Source organism: Phocoena sinus, chromosome X (genome assembly GCF_008692025.1).
Source record: "Phocoena sinus isolate mPhoSin1 chromosome X, mPhoSin1.pri, whole genome shotgun sequence".
NCBI classification, from domain to species: domain Eukaryota; kingdom Metazoa; phylum Chordata; class Mammalia; order Artiodactyla; family Phocoenidae; genus Phocoena; species Phocoena sinus.
In genome coordinates this window covers 82,072,733-82,096,082 of record NC_045784.1, presented here as the reverse complement: position 1 = coordinate 82,096,082, position 23,350 = coordinate 82,072,733, and the positions used below count along the sequence as shown (strand labels likewise).

Genomic DNA, 23,350 nt, shown 5'->3' with positions numbered 1-23,350 from the left:
GAGAAAGCTGGAAAAACAATTACTATTTAATGTTATTCTAAAGAGATTCACTAACTCCCGTCCACCTCCCCTGTCTTATAGGACATATTTGCAAAGACTGATGAGAAGATATGTAAAACTTAAAAGGCTGTTGTCAATCTACTTTTCCTGTATTTTCTCTAGTAGTACTTAGGAATTTTGCCCTCTAAGTCATAGGAATAGAACAAACCATGATCTGAGTTGAGAATGACAAAGAAGCAGCAGTCAAATGCAAGTACAATGGATGTAAGAATAAGAGAAATGGCATATAGTTATATTTCGTTTTTATAAAAACTCAGCATTGAGCTTCCCTGGTGGTGCAGTGGTTGAGAGTCCACCTGCCGATGCAGGGGACACGGGTTCGTGCCCCGGTCCGGGAAGATCCCACATGCCGTGGAGTGGCTAGGCCTGTGAGCCATGGCCGCTGAGCCTATGCGTCCGGAGCCTGTGCTCCGCAACGGGAGAGGCCACAACAGTGAGAGGCCCGCGTACCGCAAAAAAAAAAAAAAAAAAAAGAAAAAAAACGCAGCATTTTTCTTCACTTGTCAAGCCTAAACATTACTGAGTAGGACATTCGAGCTTGCCCATAAAATAAACTCAGATTTAATGGAATTCCATGTTCAATGATGTAGAATGGAATTTCTATTTCCTCATCCTCCAAATTTCAAACTTAAGAGATAGCTTTAGGTACAATACATTGAAAAGGCTTTCATGTAGATTCAATGTTTTTTTTTTTTGATAATTGTGAAGTGTTCAACAAGCAGTTATCAAGAGTATACACTATACTGAGGTATGTGCTAGGTACTAAACTATATATCACAATCTTTTAATAGTGAAATATAGTTATAAACCTTGCCGTATTTTAATACTTTGTATCATCAATATCTTTAAGAGAGTTGACATTGAGCATAACCTTAAAAGGCTTCCTGGAATAGGTGAAGCACGATATTAGGTTCAAGGTATCTGGGCTCATCCTTTCGCAAATGCAAAAAATACCAATGAATAATGGAAGAACTTGAATCTCAGAAGGGTATTATAGAGCCTTAGGTACCCACTGCCCTCTTCCTTCCTTCTCCTTCGGCTCCTCTCATTTTAATGGACACAAGGAAAGAAACTACCAGGAGTAAGGTTCAAATCATAATACACAGGAGAGGTATATCCAAAGGTTTCATTAAAACTGGGAGATGGGTAGGGAGTACATTCATTTGCAGGTGAATCTAGCTGCCTTTGGCCATTGGGGTAGCAGATGGAATTCAGCGGGACAGGAAGCAGAGTTTATCATTTCTTATCCCCGGTTAGGAAAATTTTCAATAATATACTACCGAGTCCATGTGAGAGAAATAAACCTATCATCACAACCACCAATTAGAACAATTATTTCCCTTTAGTTTTGAAAGCAATTAGTTTTCTAGAAAATTTAAGATACTTATGACAGTCTGATAAATACCTTGTCATTTTTTTTTTTTTTAATATTCTTTTTTTTTTAAAACCCACATTTGTTTATTTATTTATTTTTGGCTGTGTTGTGTCTTTATTTCTGCGTGAGGGCTTTCTCTAGTTGTGGCAAGCGGGGGCCACTCTTCATCACGGTGTGCGGGCCTCTCACTATCGCATCCTCTCTTGTTGCGGAGCACAGGCTCCAGACGCGCAGACTCAGCAGTTGTGGCTCACGGGCCCAGTTGCTCCACGGCATGTGGGATCCTCCCAGTCCAGGGCTCGAACCCGTGTCCCCTGCATTAGCAGGCAGATTCTCAACCACTGCACCACCAGGGAAGCCCTACCTTGTCATTTAATATAGTTATAGATGCACAGAGTGTCTGCTCATGTTAGAGCGGTATCACTCACCCGACATATAGGGTCCCAACGATTTATTCCTGAACTGAAGGTTTGTAAATAAGCAGGTGGTTATGGGAGCTTAGCTACCAACATTAGCATGTCTGCGAATTCTTGACATGGAATTAAAACTACCAGGAGAAGTTTACTGCTGCATAATAATTGCTTGTCCGAACTTATCCCATATTCCAATATCTAAAGGAAGCCTGTTAAATTCATGTTCTCATAAAAATCAACTGAAATTGACCTTATCTCCTACTAGCTTGCAGAGATCACCAGTGAAGAAATCTGCAGCAGAGCTGATTATATTGTGTAGGAGAACAGACAAGCAAAGTGATTGAAATTTCTATAGAGAACATCATCAGTGCTTGCTTAGAACAATTTTGCATATAAATAGGGCATAAATGGTCTGTGTTCAATTTGTTCTCTAGTTGTCAAAGAATAATCAAGGATAGACTACATAGCAATCTTGTTTCTAGCCTCCCTAATGCAAACCTATGTCTTATTAATCAATACATGTATGTGTCTGTCCTGAAAGTAAAATTTAATTTCTGTAAAGAAAAAGAAAAAAACAAAAATTAAGTAACTAATACACGTACACACTTCATCATAAGATTCACATGAAGCGATGAAAAAAAAAGACACTAAATTAAGTGGCCTTAAAAACGAATAGCATTTTAGAACTCAAGGCATCTGCCTCACTCTCACCCCTGTCCAAACACACTCTCCTAAAACTGTTTCTGCTAAGGTCACCAATGAATTCCTAACAGTTAAATCCACTGGATCCTTTCCAATCCTTATTTTATTGGTCCTCCTGGCTACATCTGATGCTATTCAGCACTTACTCTTTGAAAAGCTCTATTCCTTTGGCCTCAGCGATACCACACTAGCTTTTTTCTCCCCACTCCTCCAGAACAAACCCCTTCATTCTATCTTTTATGGGCTTCGGTTTCCGAGCTAGTCCCATAAATTGGTGGTTGTCAACTTTTGTGTCACATTAAAATCGCCTGAGTAACTTTTTTTTTAAATTGAAGTACAGTTGATTTACAATGTTGTGTTGGTTTGAGATGTAAAGCAAAGTGATTCAGTTACACACACATTTCTTCTTTTTCAGATTATTTTCCATTATAGGCTATTATGAGGTATTGAATGCGGTGCCCTGTGCTATACAGTAGGTGTTTGTTGTTTATCTATTTAATATTTGGTAGTGTATATATGAATTAATTTTAAAATATACTATTGCTCAGATTCTGACTCCATAGATTTGGATTTGATTGCTTCAGAGAGGAACTGGACATGGGTATGTTTTAGAAGTACCTCAAAGTGATTCCAGTGTGTAGCCAGGGCTGAGAACCAGTGTCACAAATGTTTGTTTTCTCCAGGGTTTTCCCTTTGCCCGTTGCTCTACTCATTTTCCCCAGATTATTTTACCTGCTCTCGTATTTTTAACTGTCACCTAAATGTTGATCATTTCACCAAGATCCTAGAATTCACCCTCTAGTTATTGCCAAGAGGTAACCGAGCTAATGCTCCTGAGAACACTGAGTGGCTGGCCTGAGGATTATTTGATCCTTCTGTCTCCTTCCCCACCTCCACCCCCACCAGCTAAACTCTCTGTATGAGCCACAAATGCCCTTCATTTTAACTTATGCAAACAGAACTCTGCATTACTAGATGGCTATGAATCACATACACACAACAGATGAGAAAGTGCTTTGTTAACTGTAAAACGCCAAGCATGCTAAAGTATTTTAAGTACATCACATAGTATATGCTCAATAAATACAGTTGAATTAAGAGGGAAAAGTGTCCTATATTTGGAAGGAAAACCAGGCATAATTTATGATTGGCAATGCCATTCAAGACCCTTGAAAGCATCTAGAGTTTCCTGTCAGAATCTCTAGAAGAGATTCAATTTATCTTTTCATTCTCTAACCCCCTTTCTTTCCTTCAAGCGCCAGCACTTAAGGAACAAAAGATATTCTTTATTCTTTAATCCATTAAATCCTCCCTCTTGGCCCTCACCATTCTACTGAAACTGCTCGGGAAAAGGACAGCTGTTACCTGCTAGCTGACAAACCCACTGGTCTATTTTCAGTCATCATTCTACTTACTTAACTTTCTGCAGGATGTGACCTTGCTGACTTTCTCCATTCTGAAATTCTCTCTAACCTCGGTCTTCCAGGCATCACTTTTTGCTGTTTCTCTTCTTCCCTTTCTGACTATTCTTTTTTTCTCAGTGCCCTTTGTTGATTCCTCTATTTTCCACCTAAATATTGTAATTCCCAAAGGCACTAGCCTTGGCCTTTACCTCTCATTGGACATACTCTTCCTGGGTGATCCCAAGGTTTCTATAATCATATACATGCAGATGTTCCCCAAATTGGTTATCTCCAGTCTCAACCCCGCTTGCTTTCATGTGTGTGTGTGTGTGTGTGTGTGTGTTGGCTTTTTGTTGCAACAAACTTTTCATCATTACCACTGTTCCCTTCCATGTCTCCATTGCATGTATTTGCCACCATTCCGCCTGTTCTCCAGACAAACTACTATTCATCCTTCAAAACAGTTCAAATGCCACTTTCATCATGAAAACTTTGTTGAATTCTCCAGGCAGTTTATTCCTCTTTTAGCACTTTGTACCTACTTATATCACAGCATTTACATTATGTATAATTCTGTCTTTCCCATGAGCCGCTGAGTTCTTGAGGGCAAGACCCATGCTTTATCCATCTTTGACCTCCAGGGTCCTAGCACTGTTGCCTGGCCCCTACTATTTGATCAATAAATAGGGGCTTCCCTGGTGGCACAGTGGTTGAGAGTCCGCCTGCCGATGCAGGGGACATGGGTTTGTGCCCCGGTCCGGGAGGATCCCACATGCCGCGGAGTGGCTGGGTCCGTGAGCCATGGCCGCTGAGCCTGCGCATCCGGAACCTGTGCTCCGCAACGGGAGAGGCCACAGCAGTGAGAGGCCCGCGTACCACAAAAAAATATAATAATAAATAAATAAATAGATAGCTAGATAAGTAGCTGGATGAATGCTGTGTGTTTGTTTGCATAATGTCATTTTTTACTAAATTTGAACTGCACATTCCAATCTAATAACTGTACTATAGACAAAATGGGGTTTAGTTGGCTATTCTAAGATTCTAACACTTAGAAACAGAGACTGAGGAGGCTCAAGTGAAAGAACTCTTCCACAGGGAGAAAGAAGTAAACAGCTTAGAATGAATGACCAGCTTGACCTAGTAAAAATAATAAAAGAAAAACAAACGTAAAACCCCGACAGACCCTGGTCATCAAAACAGGAGGAGGATACTGAGTACTACATGGGCTTGTCTTTGGGCCTTGCTGTATGGGGCCAAATCCTATGGAGATCAAGAGGGCTGTAACTTAAACCTGAAAGCTGTTTTTCTAAAAATGTCTGTAAGACCTTGATGCTTAAGTAGTATATTATCTTGGTACCTTGATGGAGTGTCACACTGTACATAGGTGGAGTGTCACACTCAAGGAAGAGAGAGGCATTTCTTCCCACTTTGCCACTGACCTCTCACAGCCTCTGGCATTGTGAAGGCAGGAGAGTGTCGGTTGCTATAGCAAACAGCAGGCAGGGAAATGCATGGTATTATAGGTGAAAGTGAAGGAACAGTGGTTACTGTGAGGTAGAGAGGGCCAAGAAAATGTGGATTTTGTTTTGCTACGAAAATACTTTTCCTAATACTTAGAGTTTGGTTTTTTCCTCTGTTGAATATCATTGCTTCTTGTCTCCTCTCTGTTCTCAAATGGTAAATTATACCTTCTCATTCAGACTTTTATCTTGCTGATTCATAAAAGTAGGATCATGTGTCTCCAGAGTTTCTTCTGTTTTTTTCAAATTTAGTTTTCTTGGTTGCCATGAGTGGTTCTAAAACCAAAGTACATTTCTTTTGTTTCCTGCTTTCATTTCTTCATAATGCTTTTCTTGTGTGTGTGTGTGTTTTTAATGTCTAGAACTATATATCAAAATCTAGTCAGAGCCAAAATAGCTAAGTTAGATATCTATCTATTGCCAAGAAGCCTGTTTATATTTACAGTGGGCAAAGAAGGAAGAGGTGGAGTTGGTTCAAAGAGAAGAAGCATGTTCTAAGTATCTGTAGCTATTCAGAAAGAAAATAGATGTGGCACTGTGTATTAATATTTTAAGTGTGGTTTTTACTCCTGCAAGGTTTTTTGTCATGTGTTTCTTTTTCCTCCAAAGCTTACCTTTGATCTTATAATGACAAAGTCGGGAATACTGATGGGCAATTCTTTACAAAGTAGATTGTAAACATATGGGACTTATTACCTTAAGTGCTAACACAGGCTGTAACAAAGAGGGTCCAGAAAGATCTGGCCAAATTTATAGATGATAAATTCATCCTAGATAATTAAGGAGAACTGAGATGCTCCTTTCGCAAACCAAACTTCTAGAAAGTGTAGTCCATATTCTAGGGAATATAAAGATGAGAGGGGAGGGAATGCGGGGAGTTACTCTATGTCCTGTGCCGCACAAGCACACGATCCCTACCTCATTATGGCACATATAAGATTGCATTGCATTTTTTTTTTTGCATTGCATTTTTTAATTAAAAAACTTTTTTTAAATTGAAGTATAGTTGATTTGAAATGTTTGTTATGTTAGTTTCTTGCACTACACTTGTATCACGTGGATTATATTCATGTTTTCCCAAATGGTACGTGAGCACCTTGAGGCAAGAATCCTGTTTGGTGTTGCATCCTCAGTACCCAATCCAGCACGTGATGCCCAGGGGGCATCGAATAGAATTGTTTCATTGTTGAATGAATACTATCTACCCCTCGAGCCTCACCATCTACTCACTGCTGAGTCCCTGCATTCTGGATCCCAATTCCATTCCAATATTGAAAAGATGCTCTTAAAATGTCACTAGAAAGCTCCCAAATGGCAAATCATTGGTCTTTATCCTTTTTGATTCCACTGTAGCATATGCCATTATTGAAAATGCCCACTATTCGGCCTTCCTTTGCTTCTAGAATAATAATGTCTTGATTGGCCTCCTACATACCCAACTGCTCCTGGTCTATCTTCTCTGCTAGTTCTACTTTTAGCCCCAAAGGGGAGGCATTTTCAAGGTTCTGGTTTTGGATCTCTTTTCGCTTAATAATCTCTCTTATAATCTCTTCCATTTCCAAAGTATAACCAGAAATCTCACAAACTCAACCTCTTGTGATGAAATCTACACTCATATTTCCAAGAAAGTTCTGGACATCTTGACCTCAATGCTCTGCTACCACTTTCAGTTTCACTTGCCCAAAACTGAATTTGTCTTCTATCACTATTCCTTTTTCCTGATCTTAATAGTTTTCTCTCATAACCCAACTGTCCTCCCAGCTAATCAAAGTCAAAACCCTAGGATTATCCTTGACTCCTGGCTACTCCCCTTCCCCTAAATTATCTCCTTTTGACTAAGAATTAGTCATATGACTAAGAATATGACTAATTCATCACCTACATTCCTATAGATTAAATGTCCTAATACAGAGCTTTGATCATATTCTTCCACTGCTAAAAACAATATACTCCCATTGCCTAAAGAATGATATGCGGACACCTTAGTCTCTTATTCAAGCACTGTATGATAGGGTAACACCCACTTTTCCAGAATTATATCCATACTTTTACACTTTATATAACCTATTTTCTTACTAGCTGTACCATTTGCCATTCTCCCAAAATGCTTTGCACTTTCTAAAGTCTTAATGATGTTTCATTTGACTCAAATGCCCACTATCCCCACCTCCAACTCCTACTGCTGAAATCCATACTCATCCTTCAAAGCCTTTTTCTCCATGATTTTTTTTCTGATATATCAATATTGTACAATATTTCCCTCCTAAGAACTCACACAGTATGTTACTAACACCTGGTGTATAATGCCCCTTATCCTCTGCCTTATCCTGTAGTCTTTCTGTCTTTTTTATCTTTCCTATAAGACACAAGGGTCTTATAATGAAGGAAAACTTAATTATTTCTGCATCTGCCATCATGTCCAGCATAGTACCTTTCACAGAACAGAGGTCCAATGCATGAATAAATGTTTAGGGGCTCATTTCCTAAGCTTCAAGTTTGACACTAGCACAGCCATAATCTGGGTAATACAGCCAGTAGCAGCCATAGTGGCTACTTATTGCCTGTGCATGTTCTGATTGGCTGGGGCCCATGCTATACCAGTTATTTATATTTTCAATATCACTGCTGATATGATCGTCTCCCTTAAAATGGTTTTGGTGCCCTTAACTGAAACAACACACTCAGCTGAATGGGCTGGAGGCAATATTTGGGAGCTCCTTCTGAGTTAACTAATATGAGTTCTTCTTGGGGAGGGGAACATCGGCTCACCGTGGAAGATTTGCAATGTCGGTAACTAATCATACCATTTATTAACATTCTGATTTTCTAATGAAGAATACAGACTCACCTGATTTTGTTTAAATATGCAATTGAAAACACTGCAATTAGAAGCACAATTGTAGGGCTCTGTATTTTACATGCCGGGGTGTCCATCTGCAAGCAATGATAATGGGGTTGGCAAGCAGAGCAGTACCTCTTTGCTGTCTGTGGTTCACTCTGATTTCAGATATTTTGGCTATTTCCTCTGATACAACTTTACTTGGAGAAAACAGCCTTCTTTATAATTTGATTTTTCTGCTTTTATCTCATCATGGTGAAGTAGAGGTTTCTGGACAGGAGCAAGGATGCTGGGGTTAAACAGGGAAAGTGTAGCAATAGAAAGTCAATGGGATCTTGGAAAGGAACCAAATAAGGTGCCTAGGAAAGTGAAAACAAAAGGAGGCCAGCAGGAAAGGATGATCTTAGCTAAGAGAGGCAGAAACAGCGAGGAAATCTGGAAAAGCCCCCCAGTTCTGTCGTTTTTAGAAAGAGGGAAGCAGACAGGAGAGTTTTTGGCAGACTTGCTAACTCTGTGCCTGCCTTCCCCTCCCCTTCCCTTCAAGTACTTCTACTGATGTCCAAGATGCTTTACCAATCACTGCCACTGTCTGCCTTCTAGTTTCTTCTTACCGCTAGACATTTGCATTGGCTGCTGCCACTTGGAATGACTGCCAGGGATAAGTGCGCTGATATTTTTGACCCTACGTGTTCATGGAGGCCCTCCAACTACAAAGCAAAAGAGGTCCCAATTTAGATTACTTGGAGTCAGTACTAAAAAATTATGCAGTTTGTGAATATATTCTTGGTGTTTCACAGTTGACAACACTATATTCCCTTGAGTACCAAACTCACAGAAACCCCATGGAATGATCTCTTTCTCTCAGTACAGTCGTTCTAGAGCCAGTATGAGGTGTGAGACTAGTCAGACAGGGGCCTTAGCAAATGTATTTTAAAAATAAACAGCCTAGGGGCTTCCCTGGTGGCGCAGTGGTTGAGAGTCCGCCTGCCGATGCAGGGGACACGGGTTCGTGCCCCGGTCCGGGGGGATCCCACATGCCGCGGAGCGGCTGGGCCCGTGAGCCATGGCCGCTGAGCCTGCGCGTCTGGAGCCTGTGCACCGCAACGAGAGACGCCACAACAGTGAGAGGCCCGCGTACAGCAAAAAAAAAAAAAAAAAAAAAAAAAATAAACAGCCTAGAAAGATGATGGCAGTTCTTTTATGGCACAGAATAACATGCTTTTACTTATCAGCTGCTTAACAGAGAACAGAATTGATAGAAAAATTATTTCAGTTTGCTTCCACTGCCTATTAATGCTCTGATTGTTCAAGAAAGAGCAGGGAAGGTTTCTATTTTCCTTAAAAGGTGGCAGGGGCCTCTGGTAGCATGATAGAATATTCTCATTTTACAGGTAAAGATTGAGGACAGATTAGTAGTGCTCCTAACATTCTGCCATGCAGCATTACTGTAAAAAATATGGACATATAAATATAGATGTTAAGTTTCTTTCCTGCAGTCTTCCACTCTTTCTGTAGGCCATCTGCAATGTCTTCATCCACATAAAGCGGTCTTACACTCCAACCAAAACACTCTTGTCCTCTCAATCAAATCTAACCTTCAGGCTAATGTATCCATCGGAATTCACTCAAATGTGAAAAAGATGAAATATAACTTATATTGTCTTCCACCATGAATTTCACCATTGCCAAAAGCTTTTCTGGACCATTCTGCTCTGGGCTCCATTTCTTTCACTGGTTTGTTGGAGTACAATGGTTTTGAGAGGTACCAGTTTGCATTTTAATAAAATGTGATCGTTTCTATTCTAAACACAGGATATTTTTGAATTGTAGGCTATTCATGGCAAATCTTACTAATCTAAATTCAGTAGAGTTTCCATGTTTACTATTAATTTTCCTTTTTTCATTTATGTCTCCGTATAGCCCTACAGCCCATGAAGAGAGCTTTTACAGTCAACACACCTAGTTTCTCCCTCTACTTCAAGAAAGATAGGAACTAGAAATATAAAAATTTCCTTAGAGGAGATGGATAGCTCAGCCTACTTGGATTATTCTGAGAGGAGCTATTATTTACTTCAGTCATAGGGTATGAAGAGAAAAGGCAGACAACTTTCTGGGTCCACTTGAGTGAGGGAGGTTGTGCTGCTTCTTTTATGTTTTTTCTTCCTCCGAGATCAATTTTCATAGTGTGGCTTTGTTACTAATCAAAGAAACACAAAAAGGGGGTTCCAACATTTTGGCACTTTTGGGGATCTTGGATCATCTGTGCCTGTCCTCTCTTTAGTAACATGGAGAATGGACAATGGACTGCAAAGCCAAAATGGCCTCTGGAAAGGGGCATTATCTCAGCTTCCTTACCTGTAAATAGCTAACGTGACATCATTAGGGCTAATTACTTGGAATGATTTAATTACATTTATGGTTTTAAACCATCTTCTACTCAAACCACATGTTCATAAAATCACAATTAAAAATATTTAATATGAAACACAGAAGGAATCCTTGCTTCTGAATTTTTTTTGCAAAGCCTACAGTTACTTGAAGATGCTTTTACCAAGTTGAAACTTGTGATCACGTAGATATAGAAGCCTGCTGAGATTTCACACATGAACTGAGATCAACTGTTTAAAAACATTTTTTTCATGAGAAAGGTTGTTTTTGTCTTTTGGGTTATTTTTGGTACTTGGCTCTGAGCACTTACATTCTATAATACCATGTGAGATGGAATGGCTCTTACCTGGATTCCTTGGAATCCGCTTTCTGCGGTCTCGGAATGCTGCACCTGATTGCAGGGCTTCTAGAAGATTATCCATCACGCCCGTCTCATCACCCTCTGGAGGAAGGGAGAAATTGGAATTAATCTTGGAGCAATTAAAGTTAAACTACAGGAAAATAAAGGGAAAAACTCCTGTCAGATTTACATAATACCCCTAAATTAAAGACATATATCTGTTTTAACATAATGGATCCTGTCAGTTTCTGGCACCACAGACTACTTTGCTTATTACGCACCATTAAGCAAAATTCATGCCAATCTCACTGTTCTTTCAACTTAAAGACCTTGTCTTTTGTATTATTGATGACATGCTCAGTATGCAAATAAACAGTAGCTGATCAGCTACTGCTGCCTTCCTGTTCAGATTCTTATAAGATATTCCTAAGCAAGAAACCACTGACCCGGCTTAATGCAATCAACGTGCAGGGCGTGATTTGATGAAGCGGAGTTACACAAGGTTAAATACTGATTGTATTAATACCTTAAGCATTCAACCATCATCTGCGGTTATCTTAAAAGACACTATTTGCAAAACACACTTGCATTCAGTTCCTATCTAATCCATATCCTTTACCCATTTTGAAATGCTGACATTGCAGAAGCCAAAGGTGACCACGTCATCTGAAAGTCCACATTTTACATTTGAGAGACATTAGCCAGAGTCTCATCACCCCTTTTAGAATGCTGTTGTGTTTCTAAACTTTTCCTGTGAGTGGAGTACTCAGAGATGTTCATGGAAATTCCTAACGGAAACGTATATAAAACATTTCACCCTACTCTTATCTTTGACAATTCTGGCTGTTAAAAATACTTTTAAGATTTGCTAGGACAAGGTGTCCATTGCCAGAAACTCTCTGCGAAGCTGTGGATGATTCACAGTGAGCTGAAGACCCTCTTCTCAACAGGCCTCACTGATGAAAAGGACCCTCGCCAGGTGGTTAATTTGAGTGATAGCTAAGTGTGTGGGTCTCGGGTAGAGGACACTTGTAGGCAGGAGGGTTAAGAAAAGAAAAGGGGGGCAGTGAGGGAGAAGAAATTATTTCTGATGTTACTCCAAAGTGAAATTTAAATCCTACTTTGTTTAAAGAATTGACTGTGGGGTATCAGATCACAGGAAAAAAATATTTTCTTATGGGGCAAGAATAAGCTAAAATCTCTTTTGATTATGCTCTTCATTTGACTTGAGATTTCCTCAATGTTACAATCATTTATTCTTTTTTAAAATGAATTCTTTAGGACAGGATATTGAGTGAAAAAATAAAAGGAAACACAGAGGTTCTCAGGTATAATATTTGGTGAAAACGGGAAAAATAAAGGGAAAGTAGAACCTCAGTGACTAAACAGGGAAAGAGGATTGTGCACTTTTAGGAATATTAAGGCTGCAGACACATCTGAACCATGACCTGCTCTTTACAATGGAAGGAAAAGAAGAAATGAAGGAAGTCTGGCGTGGCTGGAATGTATCTGGGAGAATTAAATTTTATGCAGTATGCACTTCACACTGGTTATATCTTTTTTTTTGGCCGCACCACGTGGCTTGTGGGACCTTAGTTCCTCGACCAGGAATCGTACTCGGGCCTACAGCAGTGAAAGTGCTGAGTCTAAACCACTGGACCACCAGGGAATTCCCATATTGGTTATATCTTATAATCCTCCCAACAACATATTGAAGCAGGAAATATCTCTGTTTTTCAGCTGGGTATACTGAAACTTAGAGAGTTTAAGCATCTTGTTCCAGATTGCACAGCTGGCATGTAGAGGAGCCCAGGTATGAACCCAGATCAATCTTTTTTTTTTTTTTGCGGTACGCGGGCGTCTCCCTGTTGTGGCCTCTCCCGTTGCGGAGCAACAGGCTCCGGACGCGCAGGCACAGCGGCCATGGCTCACGGGCCCGGCCGCTCCGCGGCATGTGAGATCCTCCCGGACCGGGGCACGAACCGGTGTCCCCGGCATCGGCAGGCGGACTCTCAACCACTGCGCCACCCGGGAAGCCCCCCAGATCAATCTTTGCATGACAGCTAGAAGAAGATGAAATGAACTAGGCAAGTGATGGCCAGATGATGAAACATCATAATTCTGTTGTTAAAAAAGAGACAACAGGCCCAAAATGGAGTCACTTGTGCTAAGACTCACATCACCAACCAGAGACTTGATACTTAACCTAACTGCAGTTTCAGTCTTTCCCAGGAATGTAATCTTAACCACTCAATCTGGAATTTCCTGGTCAACACTAGTACGGAAATCTACCTGATAGACCCCCCACTGTCCCACAAAGGAAGGTAACCTTGTCTGAACAATCCACTCTTTGCTAGAAGAACTTCCTTGTCTTGCTTCCTTCTGCCTATAAAAGTCTTCCATTTTGTACAGCTCTTTGGAGCTCCTTTCTATTTACTAGATGAGATGCTGCACAATTTATGATTCATTGAATAAATCCAATTAGCTCTTTAAAATTTACTCAGTTGAATTTGATTTTTTAACATGATGATATGGGTTTGAGCACTATCTTATAAGCCAGCACTATCCAACAGATATATAATGCAGGTCACAAATGTGAGCCACCTAAATAATTTTAAGTTTTCTAGTAGCCATATTTAAAAAATAAAAAAGAAAGAGGTGAAATGCGTTTTAATATATTAATATTTAACTCAATATATACAAAAATTATATATTTTACATTCCTTTTATTAGAGCAAGTTTCAGAAACCTAACATGTTTTTATTTCATCCTTCACTTCAGATTAGCTACATTTCAAGCGCTCAACAGCTGTATGTGGCTCATGGCTGCTGTATTGGGCAGTGCAGCCATAAGCAATATAGGAAGTGACTTGATCAGATTTATACTTTAGAAAGACTTGTCAGACAGCACTATGGAGGATGACTCTGGGGATGGCATGACAGAAGGCAGGGAGATGTTTAGGAGTATAGTGTAATTGTCTAAGTAAGAGATAAAGAACTGAACTAAAGGGCTAGCAGAGTGAATAGAGAGGAGGAATATTTTAAAGGTATTAGTACATTCATTAGGACCTGGCTGGAAGGGTGAGATCAACGGGGAGAAAAAGCGTCTAGAGGACAAGGGATAAACAGGTTTGAAAAAAAAAATTTTTTTTGAGGAATATCTAAGTAGAGAAATCCAGTAAGAAGTTGGAAATATGGAGAATTCCCTGGCGGTCCTGTGGTTAGGACTCTGTGCTTCCATTGCCAGGGGCATGGGTTTGATCCCTGGTCCGGGAACTAAGATGGAAATATGAATCTGGAACCCAGGAGTGAAGTCTGGGCTGGAGCTAAAGATGAGAGTGCTGTCGGAAGATGGGTAAGATGACCCTGAGATGTATGAGAAGGAGGGGCATAGGATGCAATTCCTGAGGATCTCAGTTTTTAACAGGCAGTCAGGAGAAGCAGAACTGCAAAGAAGACACGGAAGGAATTTTTAGACACAGAAGTACAACTGGAAGAGAACTGCGGTACAACTGAATCTCAGGTATCCTCATAAAAACAGTCATTATGAAGACTATGTAGAAAGGTGAATATCTGTATACGAGTGACGAGAACAGAATACCAAAGAGGATTTATGATTTTACATAAATAATATACAAACATGAAAAGAATCTACAGCAACATTATGGATGTCATTTCATTAAAATTCTTTAAAGCTATTATATTGTTTATGGACTAAAGAGATGAAAAGAACAAATATGACATAAAGTAGAGAGGAATTACAAATAAATCCCTTTGCTTAATTTAGTGGTTGCCATCTGAAAACACTTAAAAAAATGTTATGCCAGATCAGTTTCTCAACTTTTTTCTTCCATTATCGTTCCCTCCTCCCTTAACAGAGCCTTGTTAGATATCTTTTTCCTAATCCCCTCCACATTAATATTTACAGATAAAACTATATATCTGCTTATGTATTCTGGTCCTTTGGAAGGTCACAAACCATTGTAATATCTAAGATTTTTCTCCTCCCACCTCTCCAAGAACCAATATTGATTCCCTTGGGGGTGATATTGCTCCTGCTGAGAAGGCATATGCTAGATGGTTCTGTTAAAAAAAAAATAAAAAATCCAGGTCTTTGTAAACATCAGTAACGCCTTTAAGGAAAGAAATATAAGTTTTAGTCCACCAGTTCACCATTACTTTTTCATTTGCTTCATGATAACTTTCAAAGGGACAGAGAAATTTTCATGAAATGTTTAACCTTAAGGAATAAAGCTTTTATGAATATACTATAGATTTATATTTCAGTTAGTCTTCCTAAAACAAAATGAAAGCAAACATGATCATTTGAAAGTTATCCTTCATTTCAAATAAGTTTCATTGCAATTTGGTCAGTGATTGAATTGTGTGAGGTTGACAGTTCACTTAGAATTTCCAAGTTCACAGAACCATTAATTCTTACTTAGATGTGATTAGTAGTGAGTAGCTGTTTGGATTTTTTTTTCCCCCTTTGGTCTATGAGATCAAACTCAGGAAAAAAAAATCTTTTAAGTGCTTTATTTTTCATTGAAAAAGAGAATAACCTTATTGAATTACATAGAAAAATGCGTTTTCTTAAAACTTACAATACCTATTTTACTGAGTGAAAGAATATCAAGGAGAAATCGGTAATGCTTTTTAGCCACTAAAACAGTAACATATGGGCATGTCTGAGAAGTAACAATTCAGAGGCAACTTTCTAATCTTTCATCCTGAAACTAGATCACAGACAGTATTAAGGAGCTAGAAGGGCTGCATGCAGTCCAGTGGGCTCTGTGTGAGCTACTTATCTTTGGATAAAATGAAAGGCATGGCTTGTATCTTCTATTTCATATTTCCAACAGTGTTGGTCATTCAGTGGATCCTGAATGCCCACTGATTTCACCTTTCAGCATCAATGCATACCTGGGTTGTGTTGACTTAATTTCTCCAGAAGAGTTTGGAGATGCCACAGATTAAAATTAGCACTAGGTAAATTAATGATCTCTATGACGCTTTTATGCGAGACTATTCCCCGATGGCTAGCATAAACTTATATAAAGGGAATTCCCTATGGGTTTCTCACATTTCTGCATATTTTGTGGGCACAGGCATTGATGACCTTTGTTCTGGACTATCTTTTCAAGAATTTTTTATAGTCAACGGCCTTGAAGGCACAGTGTCTCCCTCCAGAACAGAGGGTAGGTTTACTTTGAAGACAGATTATATCTCCCTCTAGGGCAGATGTCAGACAGGTTTGCTTTCAGTCCATTATAAAAGATTTGGGTTCTTTAAGCGTGGGTTCCTCAGACATAACACAAATCCACTGTGTGCCTAGCATCCACCTGGGCCCATCTTGGTATCACCCTGTGGGAGTTGGAGGGCAAGGGAAAGCAATTTGAACATGAAGCTCACACTGCTTGCTGTGCTGTGGATAACAGTTCTTTGTCTCTGAACCAGGAATCTTGTGTCTTCTGCCGGCATCCCTGAAACTGTGGCAGCTGACTTGCTGGCATGCAAGAAGAGTAAAATCTCTGACCCTTTACAATTTTGAAAATACTCTGAGCTCTTCTTCCTTTTTAATCAAACATTATTAATTAAATATCCCTTATTCCTCTAGGAACCTAAACATCTAGTGCCTTGGATTTTTCCTTTAACTAACACCCAACTCTAGCTCATTATTCCTCAAAAATGACTAAAGTAAAACCAATACCATAAAAATCATTCCCTAAGATCCTTACAACCTGGTCATAATGGCTTCATTATTCACTACAATTGCCTCCTTGAATTCTCAATTATATAATTAAGGCTTTCTGGAAAAGCTGAGCCACTCAAAATTGAAGAAGTTGCCATCAACCAATAAAAATGGCCCAAAAGTAAATAAAGGGAACCAAAAGAAGCAAAAGGCTTCTTAATGAGGGCAGGACCCTACCACACAAAATAATACTTAGGTAGATTAAATAATTTAGAAAATAAAACTATGTTCTCCATGGGTTCAAACAGTAGGGGAGGGACTTCCCTGGTGGTTCAGTGGTTAAGAATCCACCTGCCAATGCAGAGGACATGGGTTCGATCCCCAGTCGGGGAAGATCCCACATGCTGCAGAGCAACTAAGCCCGGGCATCACAACTACTGAGCCTGTGCATCATAACTACTGAAGCCTGCATGCCCTAGAGCCTGTGCGCCTCAACTACTGAAGCCTGCGCACTCTAGGGCCCGCATGCCGCAACTACTGAGCCCGCGTTCTGCAACTACTGAAGCCTGTGCACCTACAGCCCGTGCTCCACAACAAGAGAAGCCACCTCAATGAGAAGCCCATGGACCACAACAAAGACCCAACGCAGCCAAAAAAATAAATAAATAAAAATAAATTTAAAAAAGCATAGCCAAAAAAAAGAGTAGGGAAGGCTCATGGAAGAATTAGGGCTTAAGTTAAGCCCCTGAAAAAAAATTAATATTTAAAACGTTGAATAGTGACCAGTTTAAAGAGAGTAAAATCTAGATTTTTTTTAAAAATTAAAAAACAATTTAATTTATTTAACCATAAGTTTGTTTTCTATGTCTGTGAGTCTACTCCTGTTTTGTAAATAAGTTCATTTGTATCTTTTTTTTTTTTTAGGTTCTACATATAAATATCATATGATATTTGTCTTTCTCTGTCTGGCTTACTTCACTTAGTATGATAATCGCTAGGTCCATCCATGTTGTTGCAAATGGCATTATTTCATTCTTTTTTATGGCTGACTCTTGGCTATTGTAAATAGTGCTGCAACAAACACTGGGGTGCATGTATCTTTTAGAGTCTTCTCCAGATATATGCCCAGTAGTGGGATTGCTGGGTCATATAGTAATTCTATTTTTAGTTTTTTAAGGAACCTCCATACTGTTCTCTATAATGGCTGCACCAATTTACATTCCCACCAACAGTGCAGGCGGGTTCCCTTTTCTCCACACCCTCTCCAGCATTTATTATCTGTAAACTTTTTGATGATGGCCATTCTGACTGGTGTGAGGTGGTACTTCATTGCAGTTTCGTAAAGTCTAGATTTATTAACTCCTCGTGTACATGCATATGCTTACTTGCTCACTTCCTCTGTGTGTGTGCATGTGTCTGTGTACAAATTTACAAATATTGTAATGCACAGATCTTGCATACAGCTTGATGAATTCTGACAAGTACCTAAACCCATGTAACCACCACCACAATGAAGATACTGAATGTTTCCATCATCCTCAGAAAGTTCCCTCTTGCCTCCACCACTCAAAGGTAACCTCTGCTCTGATTTCTATCACCGTATTTTAGTTTTGCCTGTTCATATCATGTAATGTTTAAGAGGGTAAAATGTGTTGAGGTGGTTTTGAATCAGCGTGGCCACCTGAAATCAAATATGCATGGAGTACATGATAAACCATGAGGAGAGCATCAGGGCAAAGTTCTAAAGGGCCTCGGGTATCAAAGTAAGAAGTTTGAATGTGATGAAAGGGCCTCTAAAGAGCCATTGGTAGATCTTCAGCAAGGTAGTGACATGATAAAGGTGACATGTAATATCAGCCTCACAGTATTATGCAAAATAGACCAGAGCGGGTGAGAAATTCTGCAAAGAATACAATTGAATTTGCAGTGACAAATATTTTTCTGTATATAACCCTGGGCAAAGTACAATAGTCAATTTTGGCATTATTGGTAAAAGACTGAATAGAACAGTAAAACTGGTTTTGTAAGCAAGGTCATAAGCAGTGGTAAATGGAAGCTGACAGAATAAGAGGGCAGTGACAAGTGGAGGGCAAGAAAAATCAGTGTTAGATTCAATCTCTTTCACGCTACCTATTACGGGCCAGATTAAGACCCTGCTGCAAGATGTATGGATTTGTAGATGACACAAAATTAGAAGACTGCTCACTTATCAAAAAAGAGGGAAACAAAATTCCTTCTCTGGGGTCTGAAAAAAATGAAGGCCTGGGGCTGACAAATAGCTCTTATAATTCAACACAATAAGAGGTAAGACATGACAAAAACCTGAACAACTTCTACTGCAGTCCACAAACATCTAGAAAGCCTCTACCTGATGGGAGGTTTTTGTTAGTTTGCAGTTTAATTGGAAGTGAGTGAAGAATGGAGATAATGGTGACTTGACAAACCAACAGATGGTAACTAAGATAATAGTCTATGAAGTAATTTAGGGCCACGAAAAGTGTTTAAAAAAATCAAGATATTATTCCATAGAGATTAAAAGAGGGCATAAATAGAATGTATAAAGTTCTAAGGGAAATAATGAAGGCAGATGCTCCTGTTCAAAAGAAGAAAACTTTCAAGAGGGAAAAGAGGACAGAGGAGCTTAGAAGAAATTACCAGAAACCACAGGATGAGCTAGGGGCAGACTAGTAATAACATTATGCAGCAGTTGAAGATTTGCAAAACAAACCAGAAAAACATTATGCTCCCAGGTTGAGGCCTTGCACAGTGGTACGCACCAAAAAGCAAAATTAATCTCAGAGCAATTAAAGTTAAAACTGTAGAGGAAAATGTTGGTTAGAGAGTTCATTCATTCTGTTATCGCATCTCCTTTCCAGAACAGATAATGAACAGTTTCCTACAGTGAAGGGAATTATCAGATTCAGATAAACTTCATAGTGAATACTACTCTTCCTTACCATTTTTAATTGAAGGTTAATGTTATAGGTACATTTTGTCATGAAATAAATATTGTACTAGAGGGTCACAAGCTAATGGATATTCCACTCCAGAGTGATGAATGGTAAAGGATAAAGTGATTTCTCCCCAAATATCTACATGGTAGGTATCACCTCAAAGTCTGTCACAGTAGCTAAATTGGTGAGTTAACTTTCCATAATGTATTTGCATTTTAAAGAGTTGCCTGTTGGGCTTCCCTGGTGGCACAGTGGTTGAGAGTCTGCCTGCCGATGCCGGGGACACGGGTTCGTGCCCCGGTCTGGGAAGATCCCACATGCCGTGGAGCGGCTGGGCCCGTGGGCCATGTCCGCTGAGCCTGCGCCTCGCAACGGGAGAGAGGCTGGCGTACCGCTAAAAAAAAAAAAAAAAAAATGCCTGTTAACACACTTGAATGGATTTCTACTGGTGGTCTTAGTGAAGGAACTTTTATGGACAGAGGCACCTTTTGGGCAGTCCACCTGCGGTAAGACAGCTTGATAGTAAATGGTAGTTAAAAAGTAATGTTTATGTGTATTCATTTTTTTCCCCAGTTACCTACCTATATGCTAGAAGATTGGGAGAAGAAAATTACACTCTATAAATAAGCCTGAATAAACCTGAATGTTAACGCTTACCAGAACCACTGTTGATGCCTCTGGTAAAATATCTCACGTTCGATATTTTAAATAATTAATATTTCAAAGATACCTTTGAAATACTGTGTCTTATCAGAATCAATCATTTACTAAGGGCATGGAACACTTGTGAAGGGAGAACTAAGCAAAAACAAACTTGGAAAAATAATAAATTCAAAACCATCCGCCAAAGTAAATCTCAGTGACTTTCTGAAAAGATAAAAGAAAGATGTTTTTGTACTTAGGAATAGTAATAATGTCTGTCATTTATTGAGAGCTTACTATATGTCAGGCCCTGTTCTAAGGGATGTTGGATCCCTACGCCAACCTATTTTTCAGGTAACGAAACTGAGGCATATTTGGGTAAAGTAACTGGATGGCCATATCAGAACATGATACCATGCAATGAACCTAACCATTTCATAAGAAATACAAACACAACCCTAGTGGCGGAGAGAAAATGGAGAGTTTGAGCTTCCAGAGCACCATCATGAGGTCAAATGTATACTTTTATCTTCCTTGGTGCCTAGCATAGGCACCAGGTAAGGGAGGGATGGAAGTAACTTTTGAAGAATGGCTGTCATGAGAGTCCTGTCAGGTAGTTTTAACAAATGTCACACACCACAGCTACAGTGGCAGCCTACCACCAGGTATAAAAATGTACATGAGGGAATTGGTACTCTTAGTTGCTGATGGTTGGAGTACAGGAAACAAGTGGGCAATTCATCTGTTGCTAGGCTATCTTTTGAATTCTTCTTCCTCTCTCCAGTCAGAAAGGCAATGACAACTTCACTCCACTTTTGCACAGGAACTTAACTGTTGGTTATATATTTTTAAAGTGCAAGGAATCTTGTGTGTATGTGTGTGTGTGTGTGTGTGTGTGTGTGTGTGTGTCTTTCTGCCCCGAAAGTGAATATTGCTGCAAACTGATCTGTTCTTATTACAACTACCACTTTCAAATTGAGGAGCATATATCTTGTTTTAACATTATATTATACACTTTTGCTTTTTTCAAAAAGCAGTATGAAAAAAGGCATGTATAACCAACTAGTTTATTGAACAGTCTCAACTCAGTGAAGGAACAAACATAAAATTGGTTTTCATTTTTTTCAGCATTGCTCCTAGACATACAATGTCAAGTCTCACTTTCATGTCCCTTAATGACATCTTGGGAAGATTCTACAATTTTCTGGTTGTAATTTAAATACTGATTGTATGTTTGCTTCAAGGTGTTTCCTTCCCCCGTTGTTGGTTAGTCTTTTGGACGCAGGGGCCTGAAGGGGAGAATGGGTGGCATAAGCTGCTTGCCCACTTACTCCCCCAGCCTCTCTCATGGAAAAATTTGACCCCCAGTGGGCTGGGGCAGGGAGGAAGAAAAAGGAAGACAGGGAATGTTCTAAGCCTCTTGATGAACGTGTTAGATGGGCTTACAAGAGACAAAGGTGGGGATTTAGTGTAAGGATGTATGCAGAAGTAGAAGGAATAGGAAACAGGCTTCAGCAGCTACGTGGTCAGGTGTGACTCACAAAGAAGTGAAACACCATTCAAGATACAACCTTAAAGGGAAGGCGTGTGGGGGAGGGAAGGATTGGGAGTTTGGGATTAGCAGATGCAAACTATTATATATAGGATGAATAAATAACAAGGTCCTATTGTATAGCACAGGGAACTATATTCAACATCTTGTAATAACTTATATTGGAAAAGAATCTGAAAAAGAATATATATATATGTATAACTGAGTCACTTTGCTGTACAGCAGAAATTAACACAACATTGTAAATCAACTATACTTCAACAAAATTTTAAAAAATATGTAACTTTGACTCTAATCCTCCAACTACAACAATAGCCCTAGTCATCCATTAATGTTACTACTTCAGTACTTTGATGTCCATTCTCACCTACCATCTTTGTGTCTTTGAGTTCAAACTCCCCAAGAAAAAGAATCAAACTAATTCAACCAGGACGGACCAGCCTTTGGGGGAAGAGTGTTCATGACAGGCTATTTCTTAGGAAATAGAAAAGCCTACAGGTGGCTGTCCTTGGGTCAAGAATCAATCTCTGGCCCATTTTGAAGGTAGGGGAGGAATGTGTGGCACAAAGCATGGTCAGCATTGCTTAAGAAGCTGCCGATTGCCACATGCTTCAGAAAAGGAGCTGAAGGTATGCACTTCTGATATGCATTATCATAACTCAATAGTGTAATTTACATTGATGTTTCAAAATGGGAGAGGGAAGGATTTACCTTTAAGCCTTGATCTAAATCCCTCAATAATTCCTTAAGCGGAGTTCAATAATCTGCTCCAGGAGAGAGCCAGACTGACTCTGAGCATGGCTAGCTTCCTTCTCAATCAACTAGAATGTATTTATACTTCTAGCAATCTCACTCCTGTCTCCTGATGGAATTGAAACAAGTTGGTGAAAAATAATTATTTAGAAAGCAGAATGAAGTGTCACTGGACAGTCTGTGGCCTTTCTTTCTTGGGCTCTGGGAAGTGATCTCAGTTTCAAGGCTTCTAGTTCTCTTCTATGATGGAGATGCCTTAATTCACAACCTCACTATTTACCTGCATTCCAATTTCAAGGACGAACCATTAGCTATGCCTGAACAATGTTATTTATAAAATTTCCTATCATTTCAGACTCAGTGTGTCTCAGACAAATGGAATCACCCACAGATTTCCCCACCTAATCACACCCTTAATGACTTCTTATCCCAATTTTCTCATTTTTGATTATCCTCCAGGCTTAGAACCGTTGAATGGTCTCTAGTATTTTTTATTCATTTCCAAAGTCAAATAGTGACTAAGCTATAGCACATCTTCACAGGCAATACAGAATCTCCTCCCCTAGTGTAACACTTATCCCTTAACCTGGATAACCTATATGAATCAACTTGCTGAATTTTGTTTCTAGTCTCTCCTATCACTAAACTATAACTTTAATCACATTATCCTCTTTTCCAAGATTCAATGCTCATCTGATCCAATCCAAATTCCAAA

General features: G+C 39.4%; 1 protein-coding gene across 1 annotated transcript in view; it reads right to left on the bottom strand.

Moving 5' to 3' along the window:
- The window catches only part of DIAPH2 (diaphanous related formin 2), a 924,369-nt gene that overhangs the window by 156,046 nt on the left and 744,973 nt on the right, over positions 1 to 23,350 (bottom strand). The window contains 1 exon segment of the mRNA XM_032619577.1: positions 11,050 to 11,145. Coding sequence (XP_032475468.1) covers positions 11,050 to 11,145 — 96 coding nt within the window.